The sequence below is a fragment of the Diaphorina citri genome, unplaced genomic scaffold (genome assembly GCF_000475195.1).
Source record: "Diaphorina citri unplaced genomic scaffold, Diaci psyllid genome assembly version 1.1 scaffold102, whole genome shotgun sequence".
NCBI classification, from domain to species: Eukaryota; Metazoa; Arthropoda; class Insecta; order Hemiptera; family Psyllidae; genus Diaphorina; species Diaphorina citri.
In genome coordinates, this window is record NW_007377539.1 from 334454 (window position 1) to 350682 (window position 16229).

The following is a 16229-nucleotide window of genomic DNA, read 5'->3' on the forward strand; positions in this document are numbered from 1 at the left end:
GAATTTGCGCCGGTGTCTAATGTGTGTCAAACTGTTACGCAAGCTCCTAGTGTATGGATTCAAAAAACCGCATGAGTCGCCTCACGTGACTCAGTTTGTATCGGAAGTATTCCCACAGATCACTACCTTGCTTCAACTAGAGAATCGTGAGTCACATTTCAAACTATACCATAAGGTCTATGTGTTGATTTAGAATAGAATATACCTTGTTTATCCTGCTGAGATAGTCCCTTTACCCCCGCAGTCTAAACAAGATTCAAACTTAACCCGTCCTTTGGGGCTGTTTGCAGTCTAAACAAGGTCAGTGGGGTCGAAGTTTCTTCGGCTCTATGCTTGGATTGTGGGGTGCACTCAGCCTTGTGAGGACGATTCAGTAGCTACTTGAAGTGAGTAGCGACCGGTGGCGGGATTACCCGTGTAAAAAGATTGAAGATGAAAGAGAATTAATAGTAAAGGAGGCACTTGGTAACGTTGTGATGCCCATAAAAGTTGTGAAGAAGCTCTCTGCTTCACTACAAATAAAATTCATGATTTGATTGGTTAACCCTGGCCAGTCTAGTTAGCTGGGTTGGTAGCGCTTCTGCCTTGTAAACGCTAGGTCGCAGATTCGATTCCCGCCCGGGGTTGATTTTATCCTGACCAGATAATGTTCGTTCTTGGAACGGCTGGCTTTCTCCTATCCTGTCTTCCTTCTCTCTTCGACTTCGGAACGATAAGACCTTAGCAGTTATAGTTCCCAAACCTCTTTATAAAAATTGATTTAGGTACACTCTGTTTTCAGACCCCTCCATTGACAAAACCTGCCTGCACAAGTACATGGTCAACCTCATCAAAGTCCCGCTGGAGTTGCACGAACATCACCCGTACAGTTTCATCCCTTTCCTCAGCCAGGCACTCGAGTTTTGCGTCTCTCTGGCCTTCTCGTTGCCTAGCAACGGGTACTCTAGTAGCGCGACCTCGTGGCAGTCCTTGGCAACTAGTAACGAGAAGCTGCTCATGTTGACGCTGAACATGATGAAGAATGTGATCCTATGTCAGGAGTATACTGTGGGGAAGACATGTGAGTATAGCTACGTTTAGCCAGCCTAAGGCCTGTTTTTCTTTTGACACGAGGAACACAATAGGGCTACCTGGAAGAGACTGACAAGAAACGCGGATCCATTTAAGTGAGAAAAGGTTGTTAGGAAGAAGAAGAAGAAGAAGGCACGTGCCGTTCTCTCTGCGTTCGGATTGGGGTAAAAATTGTGGCAACTTCAACAAACATGACATCTAGCGGAGAAATCGCGGAACAATTTTGTACTTGATGCTACTCGAGAGTCGCTACCGGAATTTCGAACGCCGCGTTCACTCGAAGAGATACGCCAGGAGGGGAAGTGAAATGAAAAACACGCGTTCAGTTCACGTCGGCTTGGCGTCATACCGGCGAATGAAAAATAGAGTTCAAGTTAGCTTGAAAGCTAGCGCGTCTGCCTTGTAAATGCTAGGGCACGGGTTCCATTTCCGCTTGCCCGCTGGGGACTACAGGCAGGTTAGATTTAATTTTTACCAAGTTTTGAAGGTTTTTGAACCAAGTACCAAGTTTCGGGGTAAAACCTCGATTGCCTTCTTTACTGCAAGCAAGGGGACTATAAAAACCCATGTAATCTATTTCTACTCCACAGGTGCCCAGCCGGAAACCCAACAAGCGGACGCTATTCTGGACCAGGTCCTGTCACCCCAGCTCCTCAAACATGTCACCCTTACCTTAGTCACCCAATATATGACATTAACCGGGACAGAACTTAACAACTGGGATGAAGATCCAGAGGCTTCTATGTGTGATGAGGGCGGAGAGAGCTGGAAATATTCCCTTAGGGTAAGTTTTTTTTTTCCCTTGAGGTAAGTTTTTTTTTCCTCAGAGTAAGTTTTTTCCCCGTCGGAGTAATTTCTAATAAAAGGTTTGCTCGGGAGAGTTGATTTGACGTCATCGCGTACGGGAGCGTATGCCGTGACGTCAGAGTTTAAAATTTACCAGTATCTTTTGATTTGATTTATCTCGGGATACAGAAGTCGTGGAAGAAAAAGAAAAAAAAAACCCAAGTGCCCTATTTTTTTTTTTTTTTTTTTTTTTTTTTTTTTTTTTTTTTTTTTTTTTTTAAACCCAAAAAGTATGAGTATGATCTTTAGAAAGCCTGACTTAAAAAAAAAAGGAACACAGCTGTTTTATGTTGATATGTGCCTCAAGCTTCTAAATTGGAGAGGTACCCATGAGCAATGTCAATAAATTTACTAATGAGTTGACAGAAAAGTGTAGACCTAGGGGGGTTATGTACTTTTACTTCACCATTTACTTTCTACTTTCATACCTTTCAAAATGAGACCCTCTCTTGGGTTGAGAGGGTTGAGCTCTCTTTCAACAAGCCCTGCACACTAGATATCACCATTATGCATTCATGGAAAGCAAACACATCTGCCAAAATTTTGCACACAAATCATGCTGAATTATGACCTTTCCAATGAAGGGTTGAGCTCTCTTTCAACAAGATATCACCATTATGCATTCATGGAAAGCAAACACATCTGCCAAAATTTTGCACACAAATCATGCTGAATTATGACCTTTCCAATGACAAATAATTTGTCAATGGAGTACAACTTTGTCAATCTAGTCTAGAGAACTTTACGTCAATCCTCAAAACACTCACATCTTCAATATTCTCAACTTACCAAGAGAAAGACATATCTCTGATCTTACCTGCCTAATATTTCTTTAGGTTCATATTTAGCGTAGAACTCTTTTGCTACATCTCTGTCGGGGAGTACATCATCATCTTTACTGGTGTCCAAATTATCTTCCTTGGCCATGGTGGACGAACTTTTCATTGAATAGCAGGTATAGATGAAACACTATTTAACATAATTATTAATTAGTTAATGAGTTTAATTTAAAGTAATTAATTACTTGGGAAACACTTAAAAAAAAAAAAAAAGTGATAACAAAAGTGTTTGTTCCTTTTTCCTTTGTTGATAACGTGAACGTGAGGGTGTGTTTATGAACAGGGCTGAGACGAGCTCGGACGACGTGAGATAGCTGTCCCGGCGGCAATTTTTAAAATTTATTTTATATTTATTTTTGTTTGCTTTGTAATTTGCTTGTTAAGTTCGAACAAACACACACAAACAAATATTCATTTTTATATATTAGATGTTTACCCAAATGAAACTGCTTGATTATTCTTTCTCCCAGGTACGGATAGCAGTTACGGGTTCAAGCAAAGTCTGCTCCTATGTATTCTATCCCGGCTGATTCTCCTCGATATAAACCACTGCTATAACATTAGACTCGTGTGGTCTGTGTGGTAGCATCCCCATCCCGTAGTATGCCTCTCATCAGTTCTAAAACTTACCCAATGATATTACTATGGTGTTTTGCACTCAGAAATTACGAAATCTCACCAAACCATACCAAATAATGTTACTACTCGTATGTCTATTGCCTTTCTACTTTGTGGCGCTGCTCTTATACGTCACATTATGCTAAGTTTCTGCAAAAAGTTATGAGATCCTTCCAAAATATACAACTTCGTGACGTTCTTTCTCCCAGGCACGGATAGCAGTTACGGGTTCAAGCAAAGTCTGCTCCTATGTATTTTATCCCGGCTGATCCTCCTCGATCTCAACTACTTCCTCAGTCTAGTTCAAGAGGAAGCTCTCAGGATCTAGAAGTCGAAGAAAAAAAAAAATCCCTAGTGCCTCATTTTTTCCGTTCTTTGACTTTGAAGCCTCACCAAGTAAGCGCAACTGGTCTATGTATCGTTTCGGCAACTGTTGCGCAACTATTTCATTGCCCTACTTATTGTTTCAGCCGTGTATCGAGACACTGTTCCTGAGCATATTTCACAAGTACAGCGACATACTGAGGCCGCCCCTACTGCACCTACTCAACGAATACAAAGCCCCGGCTCAACCCACCGATATGACGAGAATTCTAATCAAGGACGCCGTGTACAACGCCATCGGTCTGGCAGCTTTCGACCTTTATGACGAGGTAAGCCGGCCTGGCATGATGACACCCCAGCCGCATTACTCAAGCATTGATTTATATATTCAATATTTATTTTATTGTACCTATCTACTGTAAGGTGGAACGAAAGTTTGACGGTAATCGAAGTGGTGGGCAGACGGCAGAAAATTTGCACCCCTCGTGGGAAGCTAAGAAACGGCATCAGCCCGCGATAACGAGTTTCCAAGGGAAGAAAATCAAATTTGACTGAATTCGTTTTTTAGATACCTTTGTTATTTGACTCACAACTCGAAATTCGTTCACCTTTGTGGACTGTTGCAAGGAAAACCAAGGGAACAGCAGGAACCAGGGTGTCTACCAGACTGGAAAACCGTTAAAACCCGGAAAAAAGTCAGGGAATTTCATTTTGTGATTTTGATAGACACCCTGGGAACGCCCGAAAAAGTCCACAAAGGTGAACCTTATGTTGTTGACACACTGTATGCTACCAAGACTCATCATCATCAGGGATAAAAGCACCTGCCTCCGTGGTGTAGTGGTAAAGACGGTCGCCTGGTAATCAGGACTGCAAGGGTTCGATCTCAGTCAAGGTATGGAATTTTTATGCTCAAAATTATTTTAGAATTTGACTGTATTGTATGTAGTAGGTACATAGGAAATATGTAAAAAAAAAGAAAGCATGGAAATATTTACATAGAATTTCATCATGTATTTAAATAAACAAAAACATACAAAAGGTTAACGTACGAAAAGGAATATTTAGTAGGTAAATTTTCATGAGTTTTCATTTAATTTCATATGTTCGCAATTGATAAGGTTTTAATTTCATATTATGTTGGTTTAATTTCATATTATGTTTCATAGTGATTTTATTTCATTTTTAATAAAAATAGTAAAATATTTGTTTCTATAACTTCACTGTCCCGTAGACCAACGTACGGGAAAATAAATAGAACAAAAAATAAATTATTGAAATTCATTGATCAATTAGTAACACTATGTTTGTGTTCCTGGATTTAGTCTGTTTCGTTGCATGTCAATCATAGATCGGCGATAAGAGACACAATACCTACTTCCCATTTAGGTGCAAGGAAAATTGCAATTCAACAACTTAATAATAATAATAATAGTAATAAATGAAGACCCAGAGGTATGTATGTGTGATGGGGGGCGGTGAGAGCTGGAATTATTCCCTAATCAGATGGTGATAAGACAGACATACTCCTTCCCATTTAGGAGCTGGGCTAAACGTGCCCTCAAAGTATCAACAAAACAGCTCCCATGGCGTAGTGGTCACTGCACTCGCCTTGCACGCGGGAGACCCGGGTTCGATTCCCGACGGGGTCAAGAAATTTGTATCATGAAAACCATCAAAAAGGAACTGCACATACGGGGGGGGGTCCCTTGCAACTCCACCTCTGATTTATTTAGATATAGTGCCGGAGGTAGGAGGTAGACTCACCCTCAATATTTTACTACAGGCTACATAGTAGTCACTGGTATCTTTGAGTACAGTAAGGAGAGAGGGGAACAGCTCGTCCAGTGCGGGAGGTAGGGTGGAGGACTGTTGTAACACTCGCAGCCACAACTCCAGACCGTCTTCTATCATGTACAGGCACTGTTCTTGCTCTGTGTCCGTGCAATATTTGATAACCTGCCGAGAGAGAATGGAAATTTTTCGCGTTAGATTTTTGAACATGGAAGGAGCCCGGACGCTCTTTCTGGACGTCCTGTTTCAGAACCGAAAAAACTTCCACCCCGCCGGGAATCGAACCCGGGACCTGGGCGAGTAATGTGATACCCACTAGGTCACGGATGTAAAAAAAAATATCCAAAAGTCGTAGAGATAAAAGAAAAATTTCCTGGTTCATTTTTTTCGGCTCAACTTTGAAACCTCACCTAAGTCAGCGAAACTGGTCTATTGCTTGGGGCCCCCATGCCATAGTGATTAGAACCCATCCCTGCTCTTCAACTTTGAAACCTCACCTACGTAAGCGCATAAGCATAAGGTCTATTGTTGTCGGAGGTTACTTTCTTATTCTTCAAATACGATCAACACGATTTTTTTCTCAATCTATTTTCGCTAAAGGTTTGGACAAGGAGGATTCAGCTCAAGGTTTCTGAAGCTTGAGAAAGGATTGTTAGATGAAATAAAATAATAATAAATAAACTCACCTGAGGTACAATGGAATGGACTTTGCCAGCCGCAACCGTCAGATGGGTCAGTGTGGTTACGATTGCGGCCCGGAGCAGATTGTGGTCTTCGGATTGCGCCCACAGGAGCGGCAGGGACTCGAATATGTCGTGCGCAAAGTCCGCAATCGAAGAGCCCATGCGTACGATGAGAAACGAGCACACGTTGAGCACGTGCATCTGAAACGTGTGAGAAGTTAGCCATGGGAAACGTTTATAAACCGTATGGGTGAGAAGTTAGCCACGGGAACAATAAATTACCTTTTGGCTAAATTAGGAATGCGGTAGTGCTCCGTCCCACAGTCCCACCAAGTGAAAAAAAAGGAAGAGTAAAGGGACTTTTCAGTCTCATTCTAGCAGTATAGGCAGTGTACACATATTCTATTCTATTCTTACCTTGGTATCACATTCCTTGGCTAGAAACGAGCACACGTTGAGCACGTGCATCTGAAACGTGTGAGAAGTTAGCCATGGGAAACGTATATAAACTGTATGGGTGAGAAGTTAGCCATGGGAACAATAAATTATCTTTTGGCTAAATTAGGAACGCGGTAGTGCTCCGTCCCATCAAGCGGAAAAAAAAAGGAAGGGTAAAGGGACTTTTCAGTCTCATTCTAGCAGTATAGGCAGTGTACACATATTCTATTCTATTCTTACCTTGGTATCACATTCCTTGGCATCACACAGTAACTTATACAGGGTGTTGAAGTAGACGTTGACAAACGGGAGGAACTGTTCCGTTTTGAAGTCGAAATCGTCCACGCACATTTTGAACGCTTTGCACGCAGACAACCTGTAGAATAAAATGTGGGGGTCAGTGAGTAATAAATTGCAGAACTCAAGAGAGTCCTCAGGTAGTCTGCAAAAGGCAAGATTGGATCGAATCTTGAACTCTGAAACGAACCATTTCAGAGTTATCATGACAAAAAAAAATCTCCTTCCATTCTCTCGAACCCCGAGCCTTAGACTACCAGTCGTCCTCACCTGACCGCCAGGTCCTCATCCGGGGACATGAGAGGTAGTAGTGCCTCGTACAGAACAGGTCGTAGCGCGGACGAGAATTTGACATTGGACCAGTTGCCTAGCAACCAAGCGACGCGCTTTCGAATGATACGATAGTTGTTGTCTTTGATTTGTAACTCCGTCCGGAGTGAGCTTTGAAACCACTCGTCCATGTCGATCTGAAATAGAATAGAATAGAATAAATTAGAATAGAATAGAATGAATTGTAACTGGCAAGGTCTTATCACCACTACATCACCTGCCTCGGTGTAGTGGTCGAGGCGCTCGCCTGGTAAACAGGAGGGCGTGGGTTCAATCCCAGCCGAGGTATGGAATTTCATCCTCATATAATTTGAGAATTTGACTACAATAATAGTAGTAGCCTACTGCTGGAGTAAAGGGACTTTTCAGTCCTATGCGAGCAGTATAAATAAGCACTATTATTATTATTATCTCGTCCCGAAATCGAAGAGAGAAAGATGGAATAGGATGAGTCTAATGTAACAGTTGTTTCATTGCTATAAAATAAAAACGGTGGTGAAACGCTCTTTTTTTTAAAAAAAAAAAAGGTAAGCCGTTCCGAGAACGAACATTCTAGTCTTCCTTCTCTTCGCTTTTCGGGACGAGAAGACCTTCGTCCTTAAGGTGTGTCCACACAGTAATGTAATTGAAATGAGAATGTTCTCGCTACACACACGACACGATTTTTTTTCCGAACGACACAAAACGTCCTCGAAGGCAATGTAATTTAAATGAGAGTGTTCCCACTTATGCACGACACGATTCTTTCCGCACGACAAGTGGGAACGGGCCTTTGGTAATTTGGTAATTTTATTTTTGTTCCATAATACAATTACAATTGCTTAGAACATTACATTAAAACATATATATAAAAAATAATAATAATAATAATAATAAAAAACAACAACAACAACAACAATAATAATAATAATAACAATGGTAATAATAAAAGCAAGAGTAACAATAGAAAATAATAATGAATAAATAAATAAATGAATTGATGGTACACAGGTTCAAGCAAAGTCTGCTCCTATGTATTTTATCCCGGCTGATCCTCCTCGATCTCAACTACTTCCTCAGTCTAGTTCAAGAGGAAGCGCGGAGGACCAACACATCGCATGAGGCCATGCTCTCGAATCTGCTGGACGATATGATCAAGAAAACCTATTTGGTGACGCAGCCCGAGCGACGGAAAGTGATCGGCTTGGCGTACGCAGCGCTACTCACCTGTGAATCTGTGTAAGTGTCCGAAAAGTTTTGTGTTGCAAAATAAGCGGAAGAGAAATTTTTTGTAGTTTAAAGGTAGAAACACACTATCGTCACATCACGTGACTCCGAAAAATGTAGTTCAAAGTTTTCCCATGATATTGTAGGTAACAATTTCGTTCAGGACAACCACACTACTATCACGTGACGTGACGTATCGTGATAGTAGTGTGGCTGTCCTGAACGAAATCACCTACAATGTTATGGGAAAACTTTGAACTACATAAAAAACCTAATTTTTGGTTAATTCTTTATTCCCTTTTTTTTTTTTTTTTTTTTTTTTTTTTTTTTTTTTTTTTTTTTTTTATAAACTCTCCTCCTTCTTCTTCCTCTGATTCATTTTCATCACTATCGTTCTGGTTATTTTTCTTTTGTTGACCTTTCTTGTTTGTGCTCTTCTTGATTAGTTCTAGTTTCTTTTTCCGTCTTTCTTCTTCGAACTCGTCCTCACTACTTTCTTCTTCTTCCTCCTCCTCCTCCTCCTCCTCTTCTTCTGAATTTTCATTTTCTAAATCATTTTCATCACTATCTGTTTCACTTTCCTTTCGTCCACCTTTTTTCTTCGTTGGCTTATTGATGAGTTGCATTTTCCTCTTCCACCTTTCTTCCTCGAATTCATCTTCACTTTCCTCTTCCCCTTCATCGTCATTTTCTTCTTCACTACTTTCTTCTCCTTCTTCGTCAGAGCCAGGTGCGATCTTTTTCAAGGCGTTGCTTAATTTTCGAGCCAGCATGTCTTTTTCGCTGTTGTCACTATCGTCTTCTTCTTCATTTTCTTCCTCTCCTTCTCCTTCCACTTCTTCCTCTTCGTCGTCTTCTTCACTTTCTTCTTCCTCTGAAGACCCTGTCCTTCTGTTAGAACTCGATTCCTTCTTCTTTCCCTTCTTTGTCTGTTTTACACCGTTTCTTTTATCAACATTGTTTTTATCCACCGACCAAACATTCAGCGAGTCGCTATTCTTCGCTGTTTGTTTGTTTTTTCTCCTCCTTCTAGGATAATTCTAAACAAGTTCGGGAAAATAATGGAGCAGATGGCGGAAATTTTCAACGATGTCATGACCGTACCATATCAAGGCACTGAATATGAAGAGTAAGTTCAAGGCCGGCCATCCACTATCAGGTAGACTTGACAGGTCACCTGAAAGATTTATTATACACTGTCAGGTAGACCTGGCAGGCGCACCTATTCAGGGGTAGGTGCCTGTCAGGTCTATCTGATAGTGAATGACCGGCCTAACAAGATGAATGTATCATTAGCATCTCTAAAGGAAATTTAGCTCAAGAATTCACCTAACATTTTTCATACAATGAGAAATATCACCAAACAGGTTTTTTTTTTTTTTTTTTTTTTTTAAAGGGTTTGGCCGAGTCGCTATTCTTCGCTGTTTTCTTACTTGTCTTCGTTTGACTGTCAGTAGAATCACTGTCACCTTTTGAGTTCTGTTTCGATTTCGTTTTGGTTTGTTTCTCCACTGGAGAATTCGGGGCAAGTTTCATTTGCGTTTCACTGACTGACGCGTATTTTTCCATCGCCCTAGCGTAGTTCGCGGCTTCCCCCTTTTGGATGTCGTCGTTCAGTTTCAGGGATAGGAGAAAGCCAGCCGTTCCGAGAACGAACATTATCCCATCAGGATAAAATCCGCTTCGGACGGGAATCTAACCCGCGGCCTAGCGCTTACAAGGCAGACGCAATACCAACTAAGCTAACTAGGCTGGCTAAACAGGTTTTGCTTTCGGGAATATTTTCACCAAACATTTTTTGGTTCTGTGGAAATTTTCACCACCAAACATTTCTTATGAGAATTTCCACAAAGCTTTTTTTTACTATGGATTCCCACCAAACATATTTTACTCTTTGGAACTTTAGTCCCCCCCCCCTGGGATTTTTCACCATGTGCATTATTGTTCTCTCTGGAATTTCCGTTTTTCCCCCTTGGGATTTTCCATTATTATTATTATTTTCAATCATTTTTCTTTTCCCGTTTTTAGTGCGTTCCTAGATCTAACGACAGCTCTGGCGTCCGATGTATTCAGTGAACCTACTCGGCATGATGAACGAAAGAGAGAGATAGCTCAGTTCGATCCGGTGTACAGCGTTCATATGGGTCAATTTGTACAGGTCAAGGTAAGTCGTCTCGATAGCGCAGTTGACAGGGTGCTGGTGTGGTAATTCGGAGTACGTGGGTTCAAATCCTAGTGGAATGATGGATTTTTTTTTTTTTTCTTTTAAAGAGGTTTGATAGACGAAACTGTAACTGCTAAGGGGTCTTATATCGTCCCGAAATCGAAGAGAGAAGGAAGACAGGATAGGAGAAAGCCAGCCGTTCCGAGAACGAACCTTATCTGTTTGGGATCAAGTTAGGTCCGAACCGCGACCTAGCGCTAAATAGGCTGGCTGGGCTAGGTTTACCTTGCCCCTTGGGATTGGGATCACATGCGTTCTGGCACTCTCCATTTGTCAAAGGTCTAGCGTTTCCTTGCCTTTGGGATCAATTTAATTTGAAGAAACCATTTACAGATGGAAATTTATAATGAAACAAGTTGAAAAATAATCAATTTACTTTGAAGAAACCATTTGAGTCGACAATTTTGTTTTTCACGTATTATTCAATTTGTTTCTTATATTTTCATTTTCCAGCTCAGTGCCATGTGTTCGCAAGTGGGTGCCGACACGTTTGTATCCCTCGTGTCCAGTGTGGATCCCGAGGTTGTTAAGAACCTGCAGGATTACGTGTCCATATGATTGTAAAGTCCAGATCCAGGACTAAAGGATCATGATGGAAGAATAACGAAAGTTGACAAAGTATCCTGCCTGGAAAAACTTATAGGATCTTGCATCTTACAACATCATCCTGTGTTTATTTTACTAACTCCGACCTTTCTTAGAGCCCATACTGATTTGGGATTTTGTTGATACTTTGTAAATGTAAATGCAGTTTCTTTGTGTTATTATATCACAACTTTGGTGCTCACTGCAGCATTGTAGGATTTTCCCAATATCTCATAATCCTAAACATCCAATGTTTACCTACCATGCTGGCACCGAACGCTCTGCGCATTTATATGCCATAGCTACTCATTTCCACACGAGGCTGAGTGGGCCCCGCAACATCCAGTCACGGAATCAATCATTTGCATGATACAAATTTCTTGACCCCGTCGGGAATCGAACCTGTGCTTTCTACGTAGCTGATAGCAGGATGGAGGATAAACCACTCTAATGAGGTAGGGGTCAGAACTGTCAAGTTCTCCACTTTGGCCGAAATAAACACACAACTTACAACATTGTTGAGCTTGATGTTGGATAAGTGATTTGGAAGATCCATGCTCATGGTTCCACGGTTGACAATACAATGAGAAGTATGAGAATGTTATTCGTTGGTGTTTTCTGTTGCTGTCTGTAGTTCTATTGGGCAGGAACAAGGTACAGTATTTTCCTCTACAACTTGATGGTTATCACAGCTTAAACAGAGTCACAGAACAGGGACGAAAACTGCAAAGATAATAAGATATCAAAGAACAAATAAATTTTCCCGCTAGACGATTTGAAATGTTCATTATGTGAGAGGCTAGCCAAGCCTTCTATTGTTCGCTTTTGAAAAATTTTTGCTATCTTCACTTTCATAAACAAACGGATTTAAAAAAGAAAAAAATCAACAAAAGGAATAATTAATTCTTTAAAAGTAATTAATTAAATTAATTAATTAAACTCATTAAATAGTTAATAATTATGTTAAACAGTGTTTCATCTATACCTGCTATTCAATGAAAAGTTCGTCCACCATGGCCAAGGAAGATAATTTGGACACCAGTAAAGATGATGATGTTGGCCCTTTCTGACCCCCCCCTGGAAGGTTTCCACCTGAGGAGGCCCCTGTGTCATTAGATTGCTGGAGGGAAACTCAAGATTATAGACATTTGAGGCCCCTGAAAATGTCCCTGCAGAGGAGAGGACTTAAATTGACTTAATTGCCCAGGGCCCCCATGCCATTGGTACTGCAGTTATTAGAACCAGTGCTTTCTATGTAGCTGATAGCAGGATGGAGGATAAACCACTCTAATGAGGTAGGGGTCAGAACTGACAAGTTCTCCACTTTGGCCGAAATAAACACACAACTTACAACATTGTTGAGCTTGATGTTGGATAAGTGATTTGGAAGATCCATGCTCATGGTTTCACGGTTGACAATACAATGAGAATGTTACTCGTTGGTGTTTCCTGTTGCCGTCTGTACTTAGTTCTATTGGGCAGGAACAAGGTGCAGTATTTTACTCTACAAATTGATGGTTATCACAGCTAAAACAGAGTAACAGAACAGGGACAAAAACTGCAAAGATATCAAAGAACAAATCACACTGCAAAAACCATTCAGTACAATACTACAATATGGTATTTAGGCCGTGGTTATGAACAGGGCCATCGTAGGACATCGTCGGACTTTTTGCGTGTAAAGTTGGCGGGAAATTCGAATTTTTGATTTTTTTTCCGCAACTTGTACAATCTGAATTCATTTTTTAATTTTTATCTTTAGTTTGCACGTTTATATTATACTTTTCATTTATATTAGCTATTAAGAACAAGCAAATTACAAAGCAAATGAAAATAAATATAAAATGAATTTTAAAAATTGCCGCCGGGACAGCTATCTCACGTTGTCCGAGCTCATCTCAGCCCTGTTCATAAACACACCCTTTCATATTTAGCGTAGAACTCTTTTGCTACATCTCTGTCGGGGAGTACATCATCATCTTTACTGGTGTCCAAATTATCTTCCTTGGCCCACACACACGGTAGAGCGGAAAAAACGATAAATTAAAATCACCGTGTTCTACTTCACAACCGCGAGCATTATAAGCGCCAATTTCTCCTCGGTATTTTACCGATCCTCGGTAGTATAGTGGTCAGTATCCCCGCCTGTCACGCGGGAGACCGGGGTTCCGGACCTCCTCCACTACCAGCGAATCTGTCAGAGTTAAATTTGTCAAATTTCCTACCATTGGGCGAACCTCGGGAGTCAAAGTTTGGAAATTTCGGCTTAAACTTCCCATCCGTCTCGTTTCTATTAAGCACTATTTTCTTTCCTTTCCTATAGATCTCTTTCGGTTGGGAATTTTGGGGTCTATCTCGATCGATTCGTCCCTTTCGTCTCTCAAATTCGTCGCCTCCATTGAATTCGTCGCCAGTTGGGCCTTGCTCGAATATATTGGGCTTGACAATACTCTTATACTCCCTGTTGTCTTTTGTCATGAAGAAATCGTCTACTACTGTTTCTTCTTTAGGTTTGTCGTCTTTGACCATTTTTCCTTTGTCTTTTTCACTGACAATTTTTCCTTTGTTTCCCTTACTTTTTTCACCTGTCTTGGTTTTTTCTTTGGGCTTCATCTCTTCTTTTGTCCTACTGAGGTTTTTGCTGTTTTTGACTGTCTTTTGGTTAATGAGTCCCCGTTTCTTTTTCCGTCTTTCTTGTTCAAATTCATCCTCCTCGCTGTCCTCTTCTTCTGATTCTTCTTCCTCTCCTCCTTCTTCTTCCTCTGATTCATTTTCATCACTATCGTTCTGGTTATTTTTCTTTTGTTGACCTTTCTTGTTTGTGCTCTTCTTGATTCACTACCAGCAAATCTGTCAGAGTTAAATTTGTCAAATTTCCTACCATTGGGCGGACCTCGGGAGTCAAAGTTTGGAAATTTCGGCTTAAACTTCCCATTCGTCTCGTTTCTATTAAGCACTATTTTCTTTCCTTTCCTATAGATCTCTTTCGGTTGGGAATTTTGGGGTCTATCTCTATCGATTCGTCCCTTTCGTCTCTCAAATTCGTCGCCTCCATTGAATTCGTCGCCAGTTGGGCCTTGCTCGAATACATTGGGCTTGACAATACTCTTATACTCCCTGTTGTCTTTTGTCATGAAGAAATCGTCTACTACTGTTTCTTCTTTAGGTTTGTGGTCTTTGACCATTTTTCCTTTGACTTTTTCACTGACGATTTTTCCTTTGACTTTTTCACTGACAATTTTTCCTTTGACTTTTTCACCTGCCTTGGTTTTATCTTTCGAATGTATCTCTTCTTTTGTCCTACTGAGGTTTTTGCTGTTTTTGACTGTCTTTTGGTTAATGAGTCCCCGTTTCTTTTTCCGTCTTTCTTGTTCAAATTCATCCTCCTCGCTGTCCTCTTCTTCTGATTCTTCTTCCTCTCCTCCTTCTTCTTCCTCTGATTCATTTTCATCACTATCGTTCTGGTTATTTTTCTTTTGTTGACCTTTCTTGTTTGTGCTCTTCTTGATTAGTTCTAGTTTCTTTTTCCGTCTTTCTTCTTCGAACTCGTCCTCACTACTTTCTTCTTCTTCCTCCTCCTCCGCCTCCTCTTCTTCTGAATTTTCATCTTCTAAATCATTTTCATCACTATCTGCTTCACTTTCCTTTCGTCCACCTTTTTTCTTCGTTGGCTTATTGATGAGTTGCATTTTCCTCTTCCACCTTTCTTCCTCGAATTCATCCTCACTTTCCCCTTCCCCTTCATCATCATCATCATCATTTTCTTCTTCACCACTTTCTTCTCCTTCTTCGTCAGAGCCAGGTGCGATCTTTTTCAGGGCATTGCTTAATTTTCGAGCCAGCATGTCTTTTTCGCTGTTGTCACTATCGTCTTCTTCTTCTTCATTTTCTTCCTCTTCCTCTCCTTCCACTTCTTCCTCTTCTTCGTCTTCTTCACTTTCTCTTTCCTCTGAAGACCCTATCCTTCTGTTAGAACTCGATTCCTTCTGCTTCCCCTTCTTTGTCTGTTTTACACCGTTTCTTTTATCAACATTGTTTTTATCCACCGACCAAACATTCAGCGAGTCGCTATTCTTCGCTGTTTTCTTACTTGTCTTCGTTTGACTGTCAGTAGAATCACTGTCACCTTTTGAGTTCTGTTTCGATTTCGTTTTGGTTTGTTTCTCCACTGGAGAATTCGGGGCAAGTTTCATTTGCGTTTCACTGACTGACGCGTATTTTTCCATCGCCCTAGCGTAGTTCGCGGCTTCCCCCTTTTGGATGTCGTCGTTCAGTTTCATGCCTTTCTTCTTGAGTTCGATGTTTCGCAAGATGTTCGGAATTTCGATCAACCAATTTGGATACTTGACGCGAAACTCGGCCACGGCTTTCTTCATGATGTCACTGATGGCGATTTTGACGAGCACTTTCAACTTGATGTGTGCCTTTACCTGAAAATGAGAAAGTCATTTATCATGATATTGTAAAGAGGGGAATATTAATAATTGGGAATTTACCTTTCTGAAAAAAAAAAAAAAAAAAAAAAAACTGCCAAAATTATTTTTTGCCTTAGGAATCTTTTTTATTAAAAGGGGTTAAAATGAAGTTTCAAAATAAATAAGGTGGTAAAAAAAAAAACACTCTTTCATAAATTGTGATGCCCATAAGTAAAGTGACAAGACTTTTACAAATATTTCCTTTTTCTTGTCTTTAAACACTCTTTCATAAATTGTGATGCCCATAAGTAAAGTGACAAGACTTTTACAAATATTTCCTTTTTCTTGTCTTTAAAAAGAAGACCATACCTTTATGGTTTTAATTTCTTTGGCTAATCTGTTGGCTTTTTTTGTTTTCTTCTGTTTGACCTCTTCAGAATCTGCTTTGGAGTTTCTAAACTTTTTTATTTCTCTTGTCATTCTGTGACATATTCTCACAATCACTTGCTTCACTTTGCCCCTCATTTTGACAATCTGAAATACCAAAATGCAATCTAAT

The 16229-nt window shown here is 40.5% G+C and overlaps 4 protein-coding genes and 1 long non-coding RNA gene across 7 annotated transcripts in view; 1 reads left to right on the forward strand and 4 right to left on the reverse strand.

The window, feature by feature from the left end:
• LOC103524519 (phosphorylase b kinase gamma catalytic chain, skeletal muscle/heart isoform) overlaps positions 1-2989 on the reverse strand; it is a 33164-nt gene extending 30175 nt beyond the window's left edge. The window contains exon 1 of one of the 2 annotated variants that reach the window (XM_026819913.1): positions 2735-2989. In XM_026819913.1, the coding sequence (XP_026675714.1) occupies positions 2735-2862 (128 nt within the window). In that variant the 5' untranslated portion in view covers positions 2863-2989. The remainder of the gene's footprint in view (positions 1-2734) is intronic. The other variant, XM_008489536.3, reaches the window with a different exon arrangement.
• A 603-nt stretch (positions 2990-3592) lies between these two features.
• LOC103524514 lies at positions 3593-11443 on the forward strand. The gene is made up of 5 exons (XM_026819921.1): positions 3593-3654; positions 8283-8458; positions 9480-9575; positions 10475-10610; positions 11124-11443. The coding sequence occupies exons 2-5, from the start codon at positions 8346-8348 to the stop codon at positions 11226-11228; spliced, it is 450 nt and encodes a 149-aa protein (XP_026675722.1). The 5' UTR covers positions 3593-3654; positions 8283-8345; the 3' UTR covers positions 11229-11443.
• On the reverse strand, positions 5421-7376 carry LOC103524513 (importin-11). The gene is made up of 4 exons (XM_008489526.2): positions 7181-7376; positions 6854-6989; positions 6179-6376; positions 5421-5657 (listed from the first exon to the last, which is right to left on the reverse strand). Exons 1-4 carry the CDS (start codon positions 7369-7371, stop codon positions 5427-5429), a joined length of 756 nt encoding a protein of 251 aa, XP_008487748.1. The 5' UTR covers positions 7372-7376; the 3' UTR covers positions 5421-5426.
• A 1172-nt stretch (positions 11444-12615) lies between the features above and the next one.
• Positions 12616-13266, reverse strand: LOC113465411. 2 transcript variants are annotated; one of them, XR_003390139.1, is made up of 2 exons: positions 13176-13266; positions 12616-12813 (listed from the first exon to the last, which is right to left on the reverse strand). It is a non-coding gene; the product is annotated as an uncharacterized LOC113465411 (long non-coding RNA). The 2 variants fall into 2 exon arrangements; XR_003390138.1 differs by having other exon boundaries at positions 12616-12841.
• Positions 13267-13403: 137 nt separating this feature from the next.
• LOC103524532 (ABC transporter F family member 4) lies at positions 13404-16195 on the reverse strand. Its single transcript, XM_017449639.1, has 3 exons — positions 16040-16195; positions 14104-15685; positions 13404-13447 (listed from the first exon to the last, which is right to left on the reverse strand). The coding sequence occupies exons 1-3, from the start codon at positions 16193-16195 to the stop codon at positions 13404-13406; spliced, it is 1782 nt and encodes a 593-aa protein (XP_017305128.1).
• Between the last annotated feature and the right edge of the window lie 34 nt (positions 16196-16229).

Coding starts and splice junctions, on each gene's coding strand:
- LOC103524513 (XM_008489526.2), bottom strand. CDS start 7,371: ATGGACGAGTGGTTTCAAAGCTCACTCCGGACGGAGTTACAAATCAAA. Junction 6,377..6,853: donor CCAAGGAATGTGATACCAAG/GTAAGAATAGAA, acceptor CACACGTTTCAG/ATGCACGTGCTCAACGTGTG. Junction 5,658..6,178: donor TCCATTCCATTGTACCTCAG/GTGAGTTTATTT, acceptor CTCTCTCGGCAG/GTTATCAAATATTGCACGGA.
- LOC103524514 (XM_026819921.1), top strand. CDS start 8,346: ATGCTCTCGAATCTGCTGGACGATATGATCAAGAAAACCTATTTGGTG. Junction 9,576..10,474: donor CAAGGCACTGAATATGAAGA/GTAAGTTCAAGG, acceptor TCCCGTTTTTAG/TGCGTTCCTAGATCTAACGA. Junction 10,611..11,123: donor GTCAATTTGTACAGGTCAAG/GTAAGTCGTCTC, acceptor TTCATTTTCCAG/CTCAGTGCCATGTGTTCGCA.
- LOC103524532 (XM_017449639.1), bottom strand. CDS start 16,195: ATGAGGGGCAAAGTGAAGCAAGTGATTGTGAGAATATGTCACAGAATG. Junction 15,686..16,039: donor AAGAAATTAAAACCATAAAG/GTATGGTCTTCT, acceptor TCTCATTTTCAG/GTAAAGGCACACATCAAGTT. Junction 13,448..14,103: donor CAAATTTAACTCTGACAGAT/TTGCTGGTAGTG, acceptor ACTCTGACAGAT/TCGCTGGTAGTGGAGGAGGT.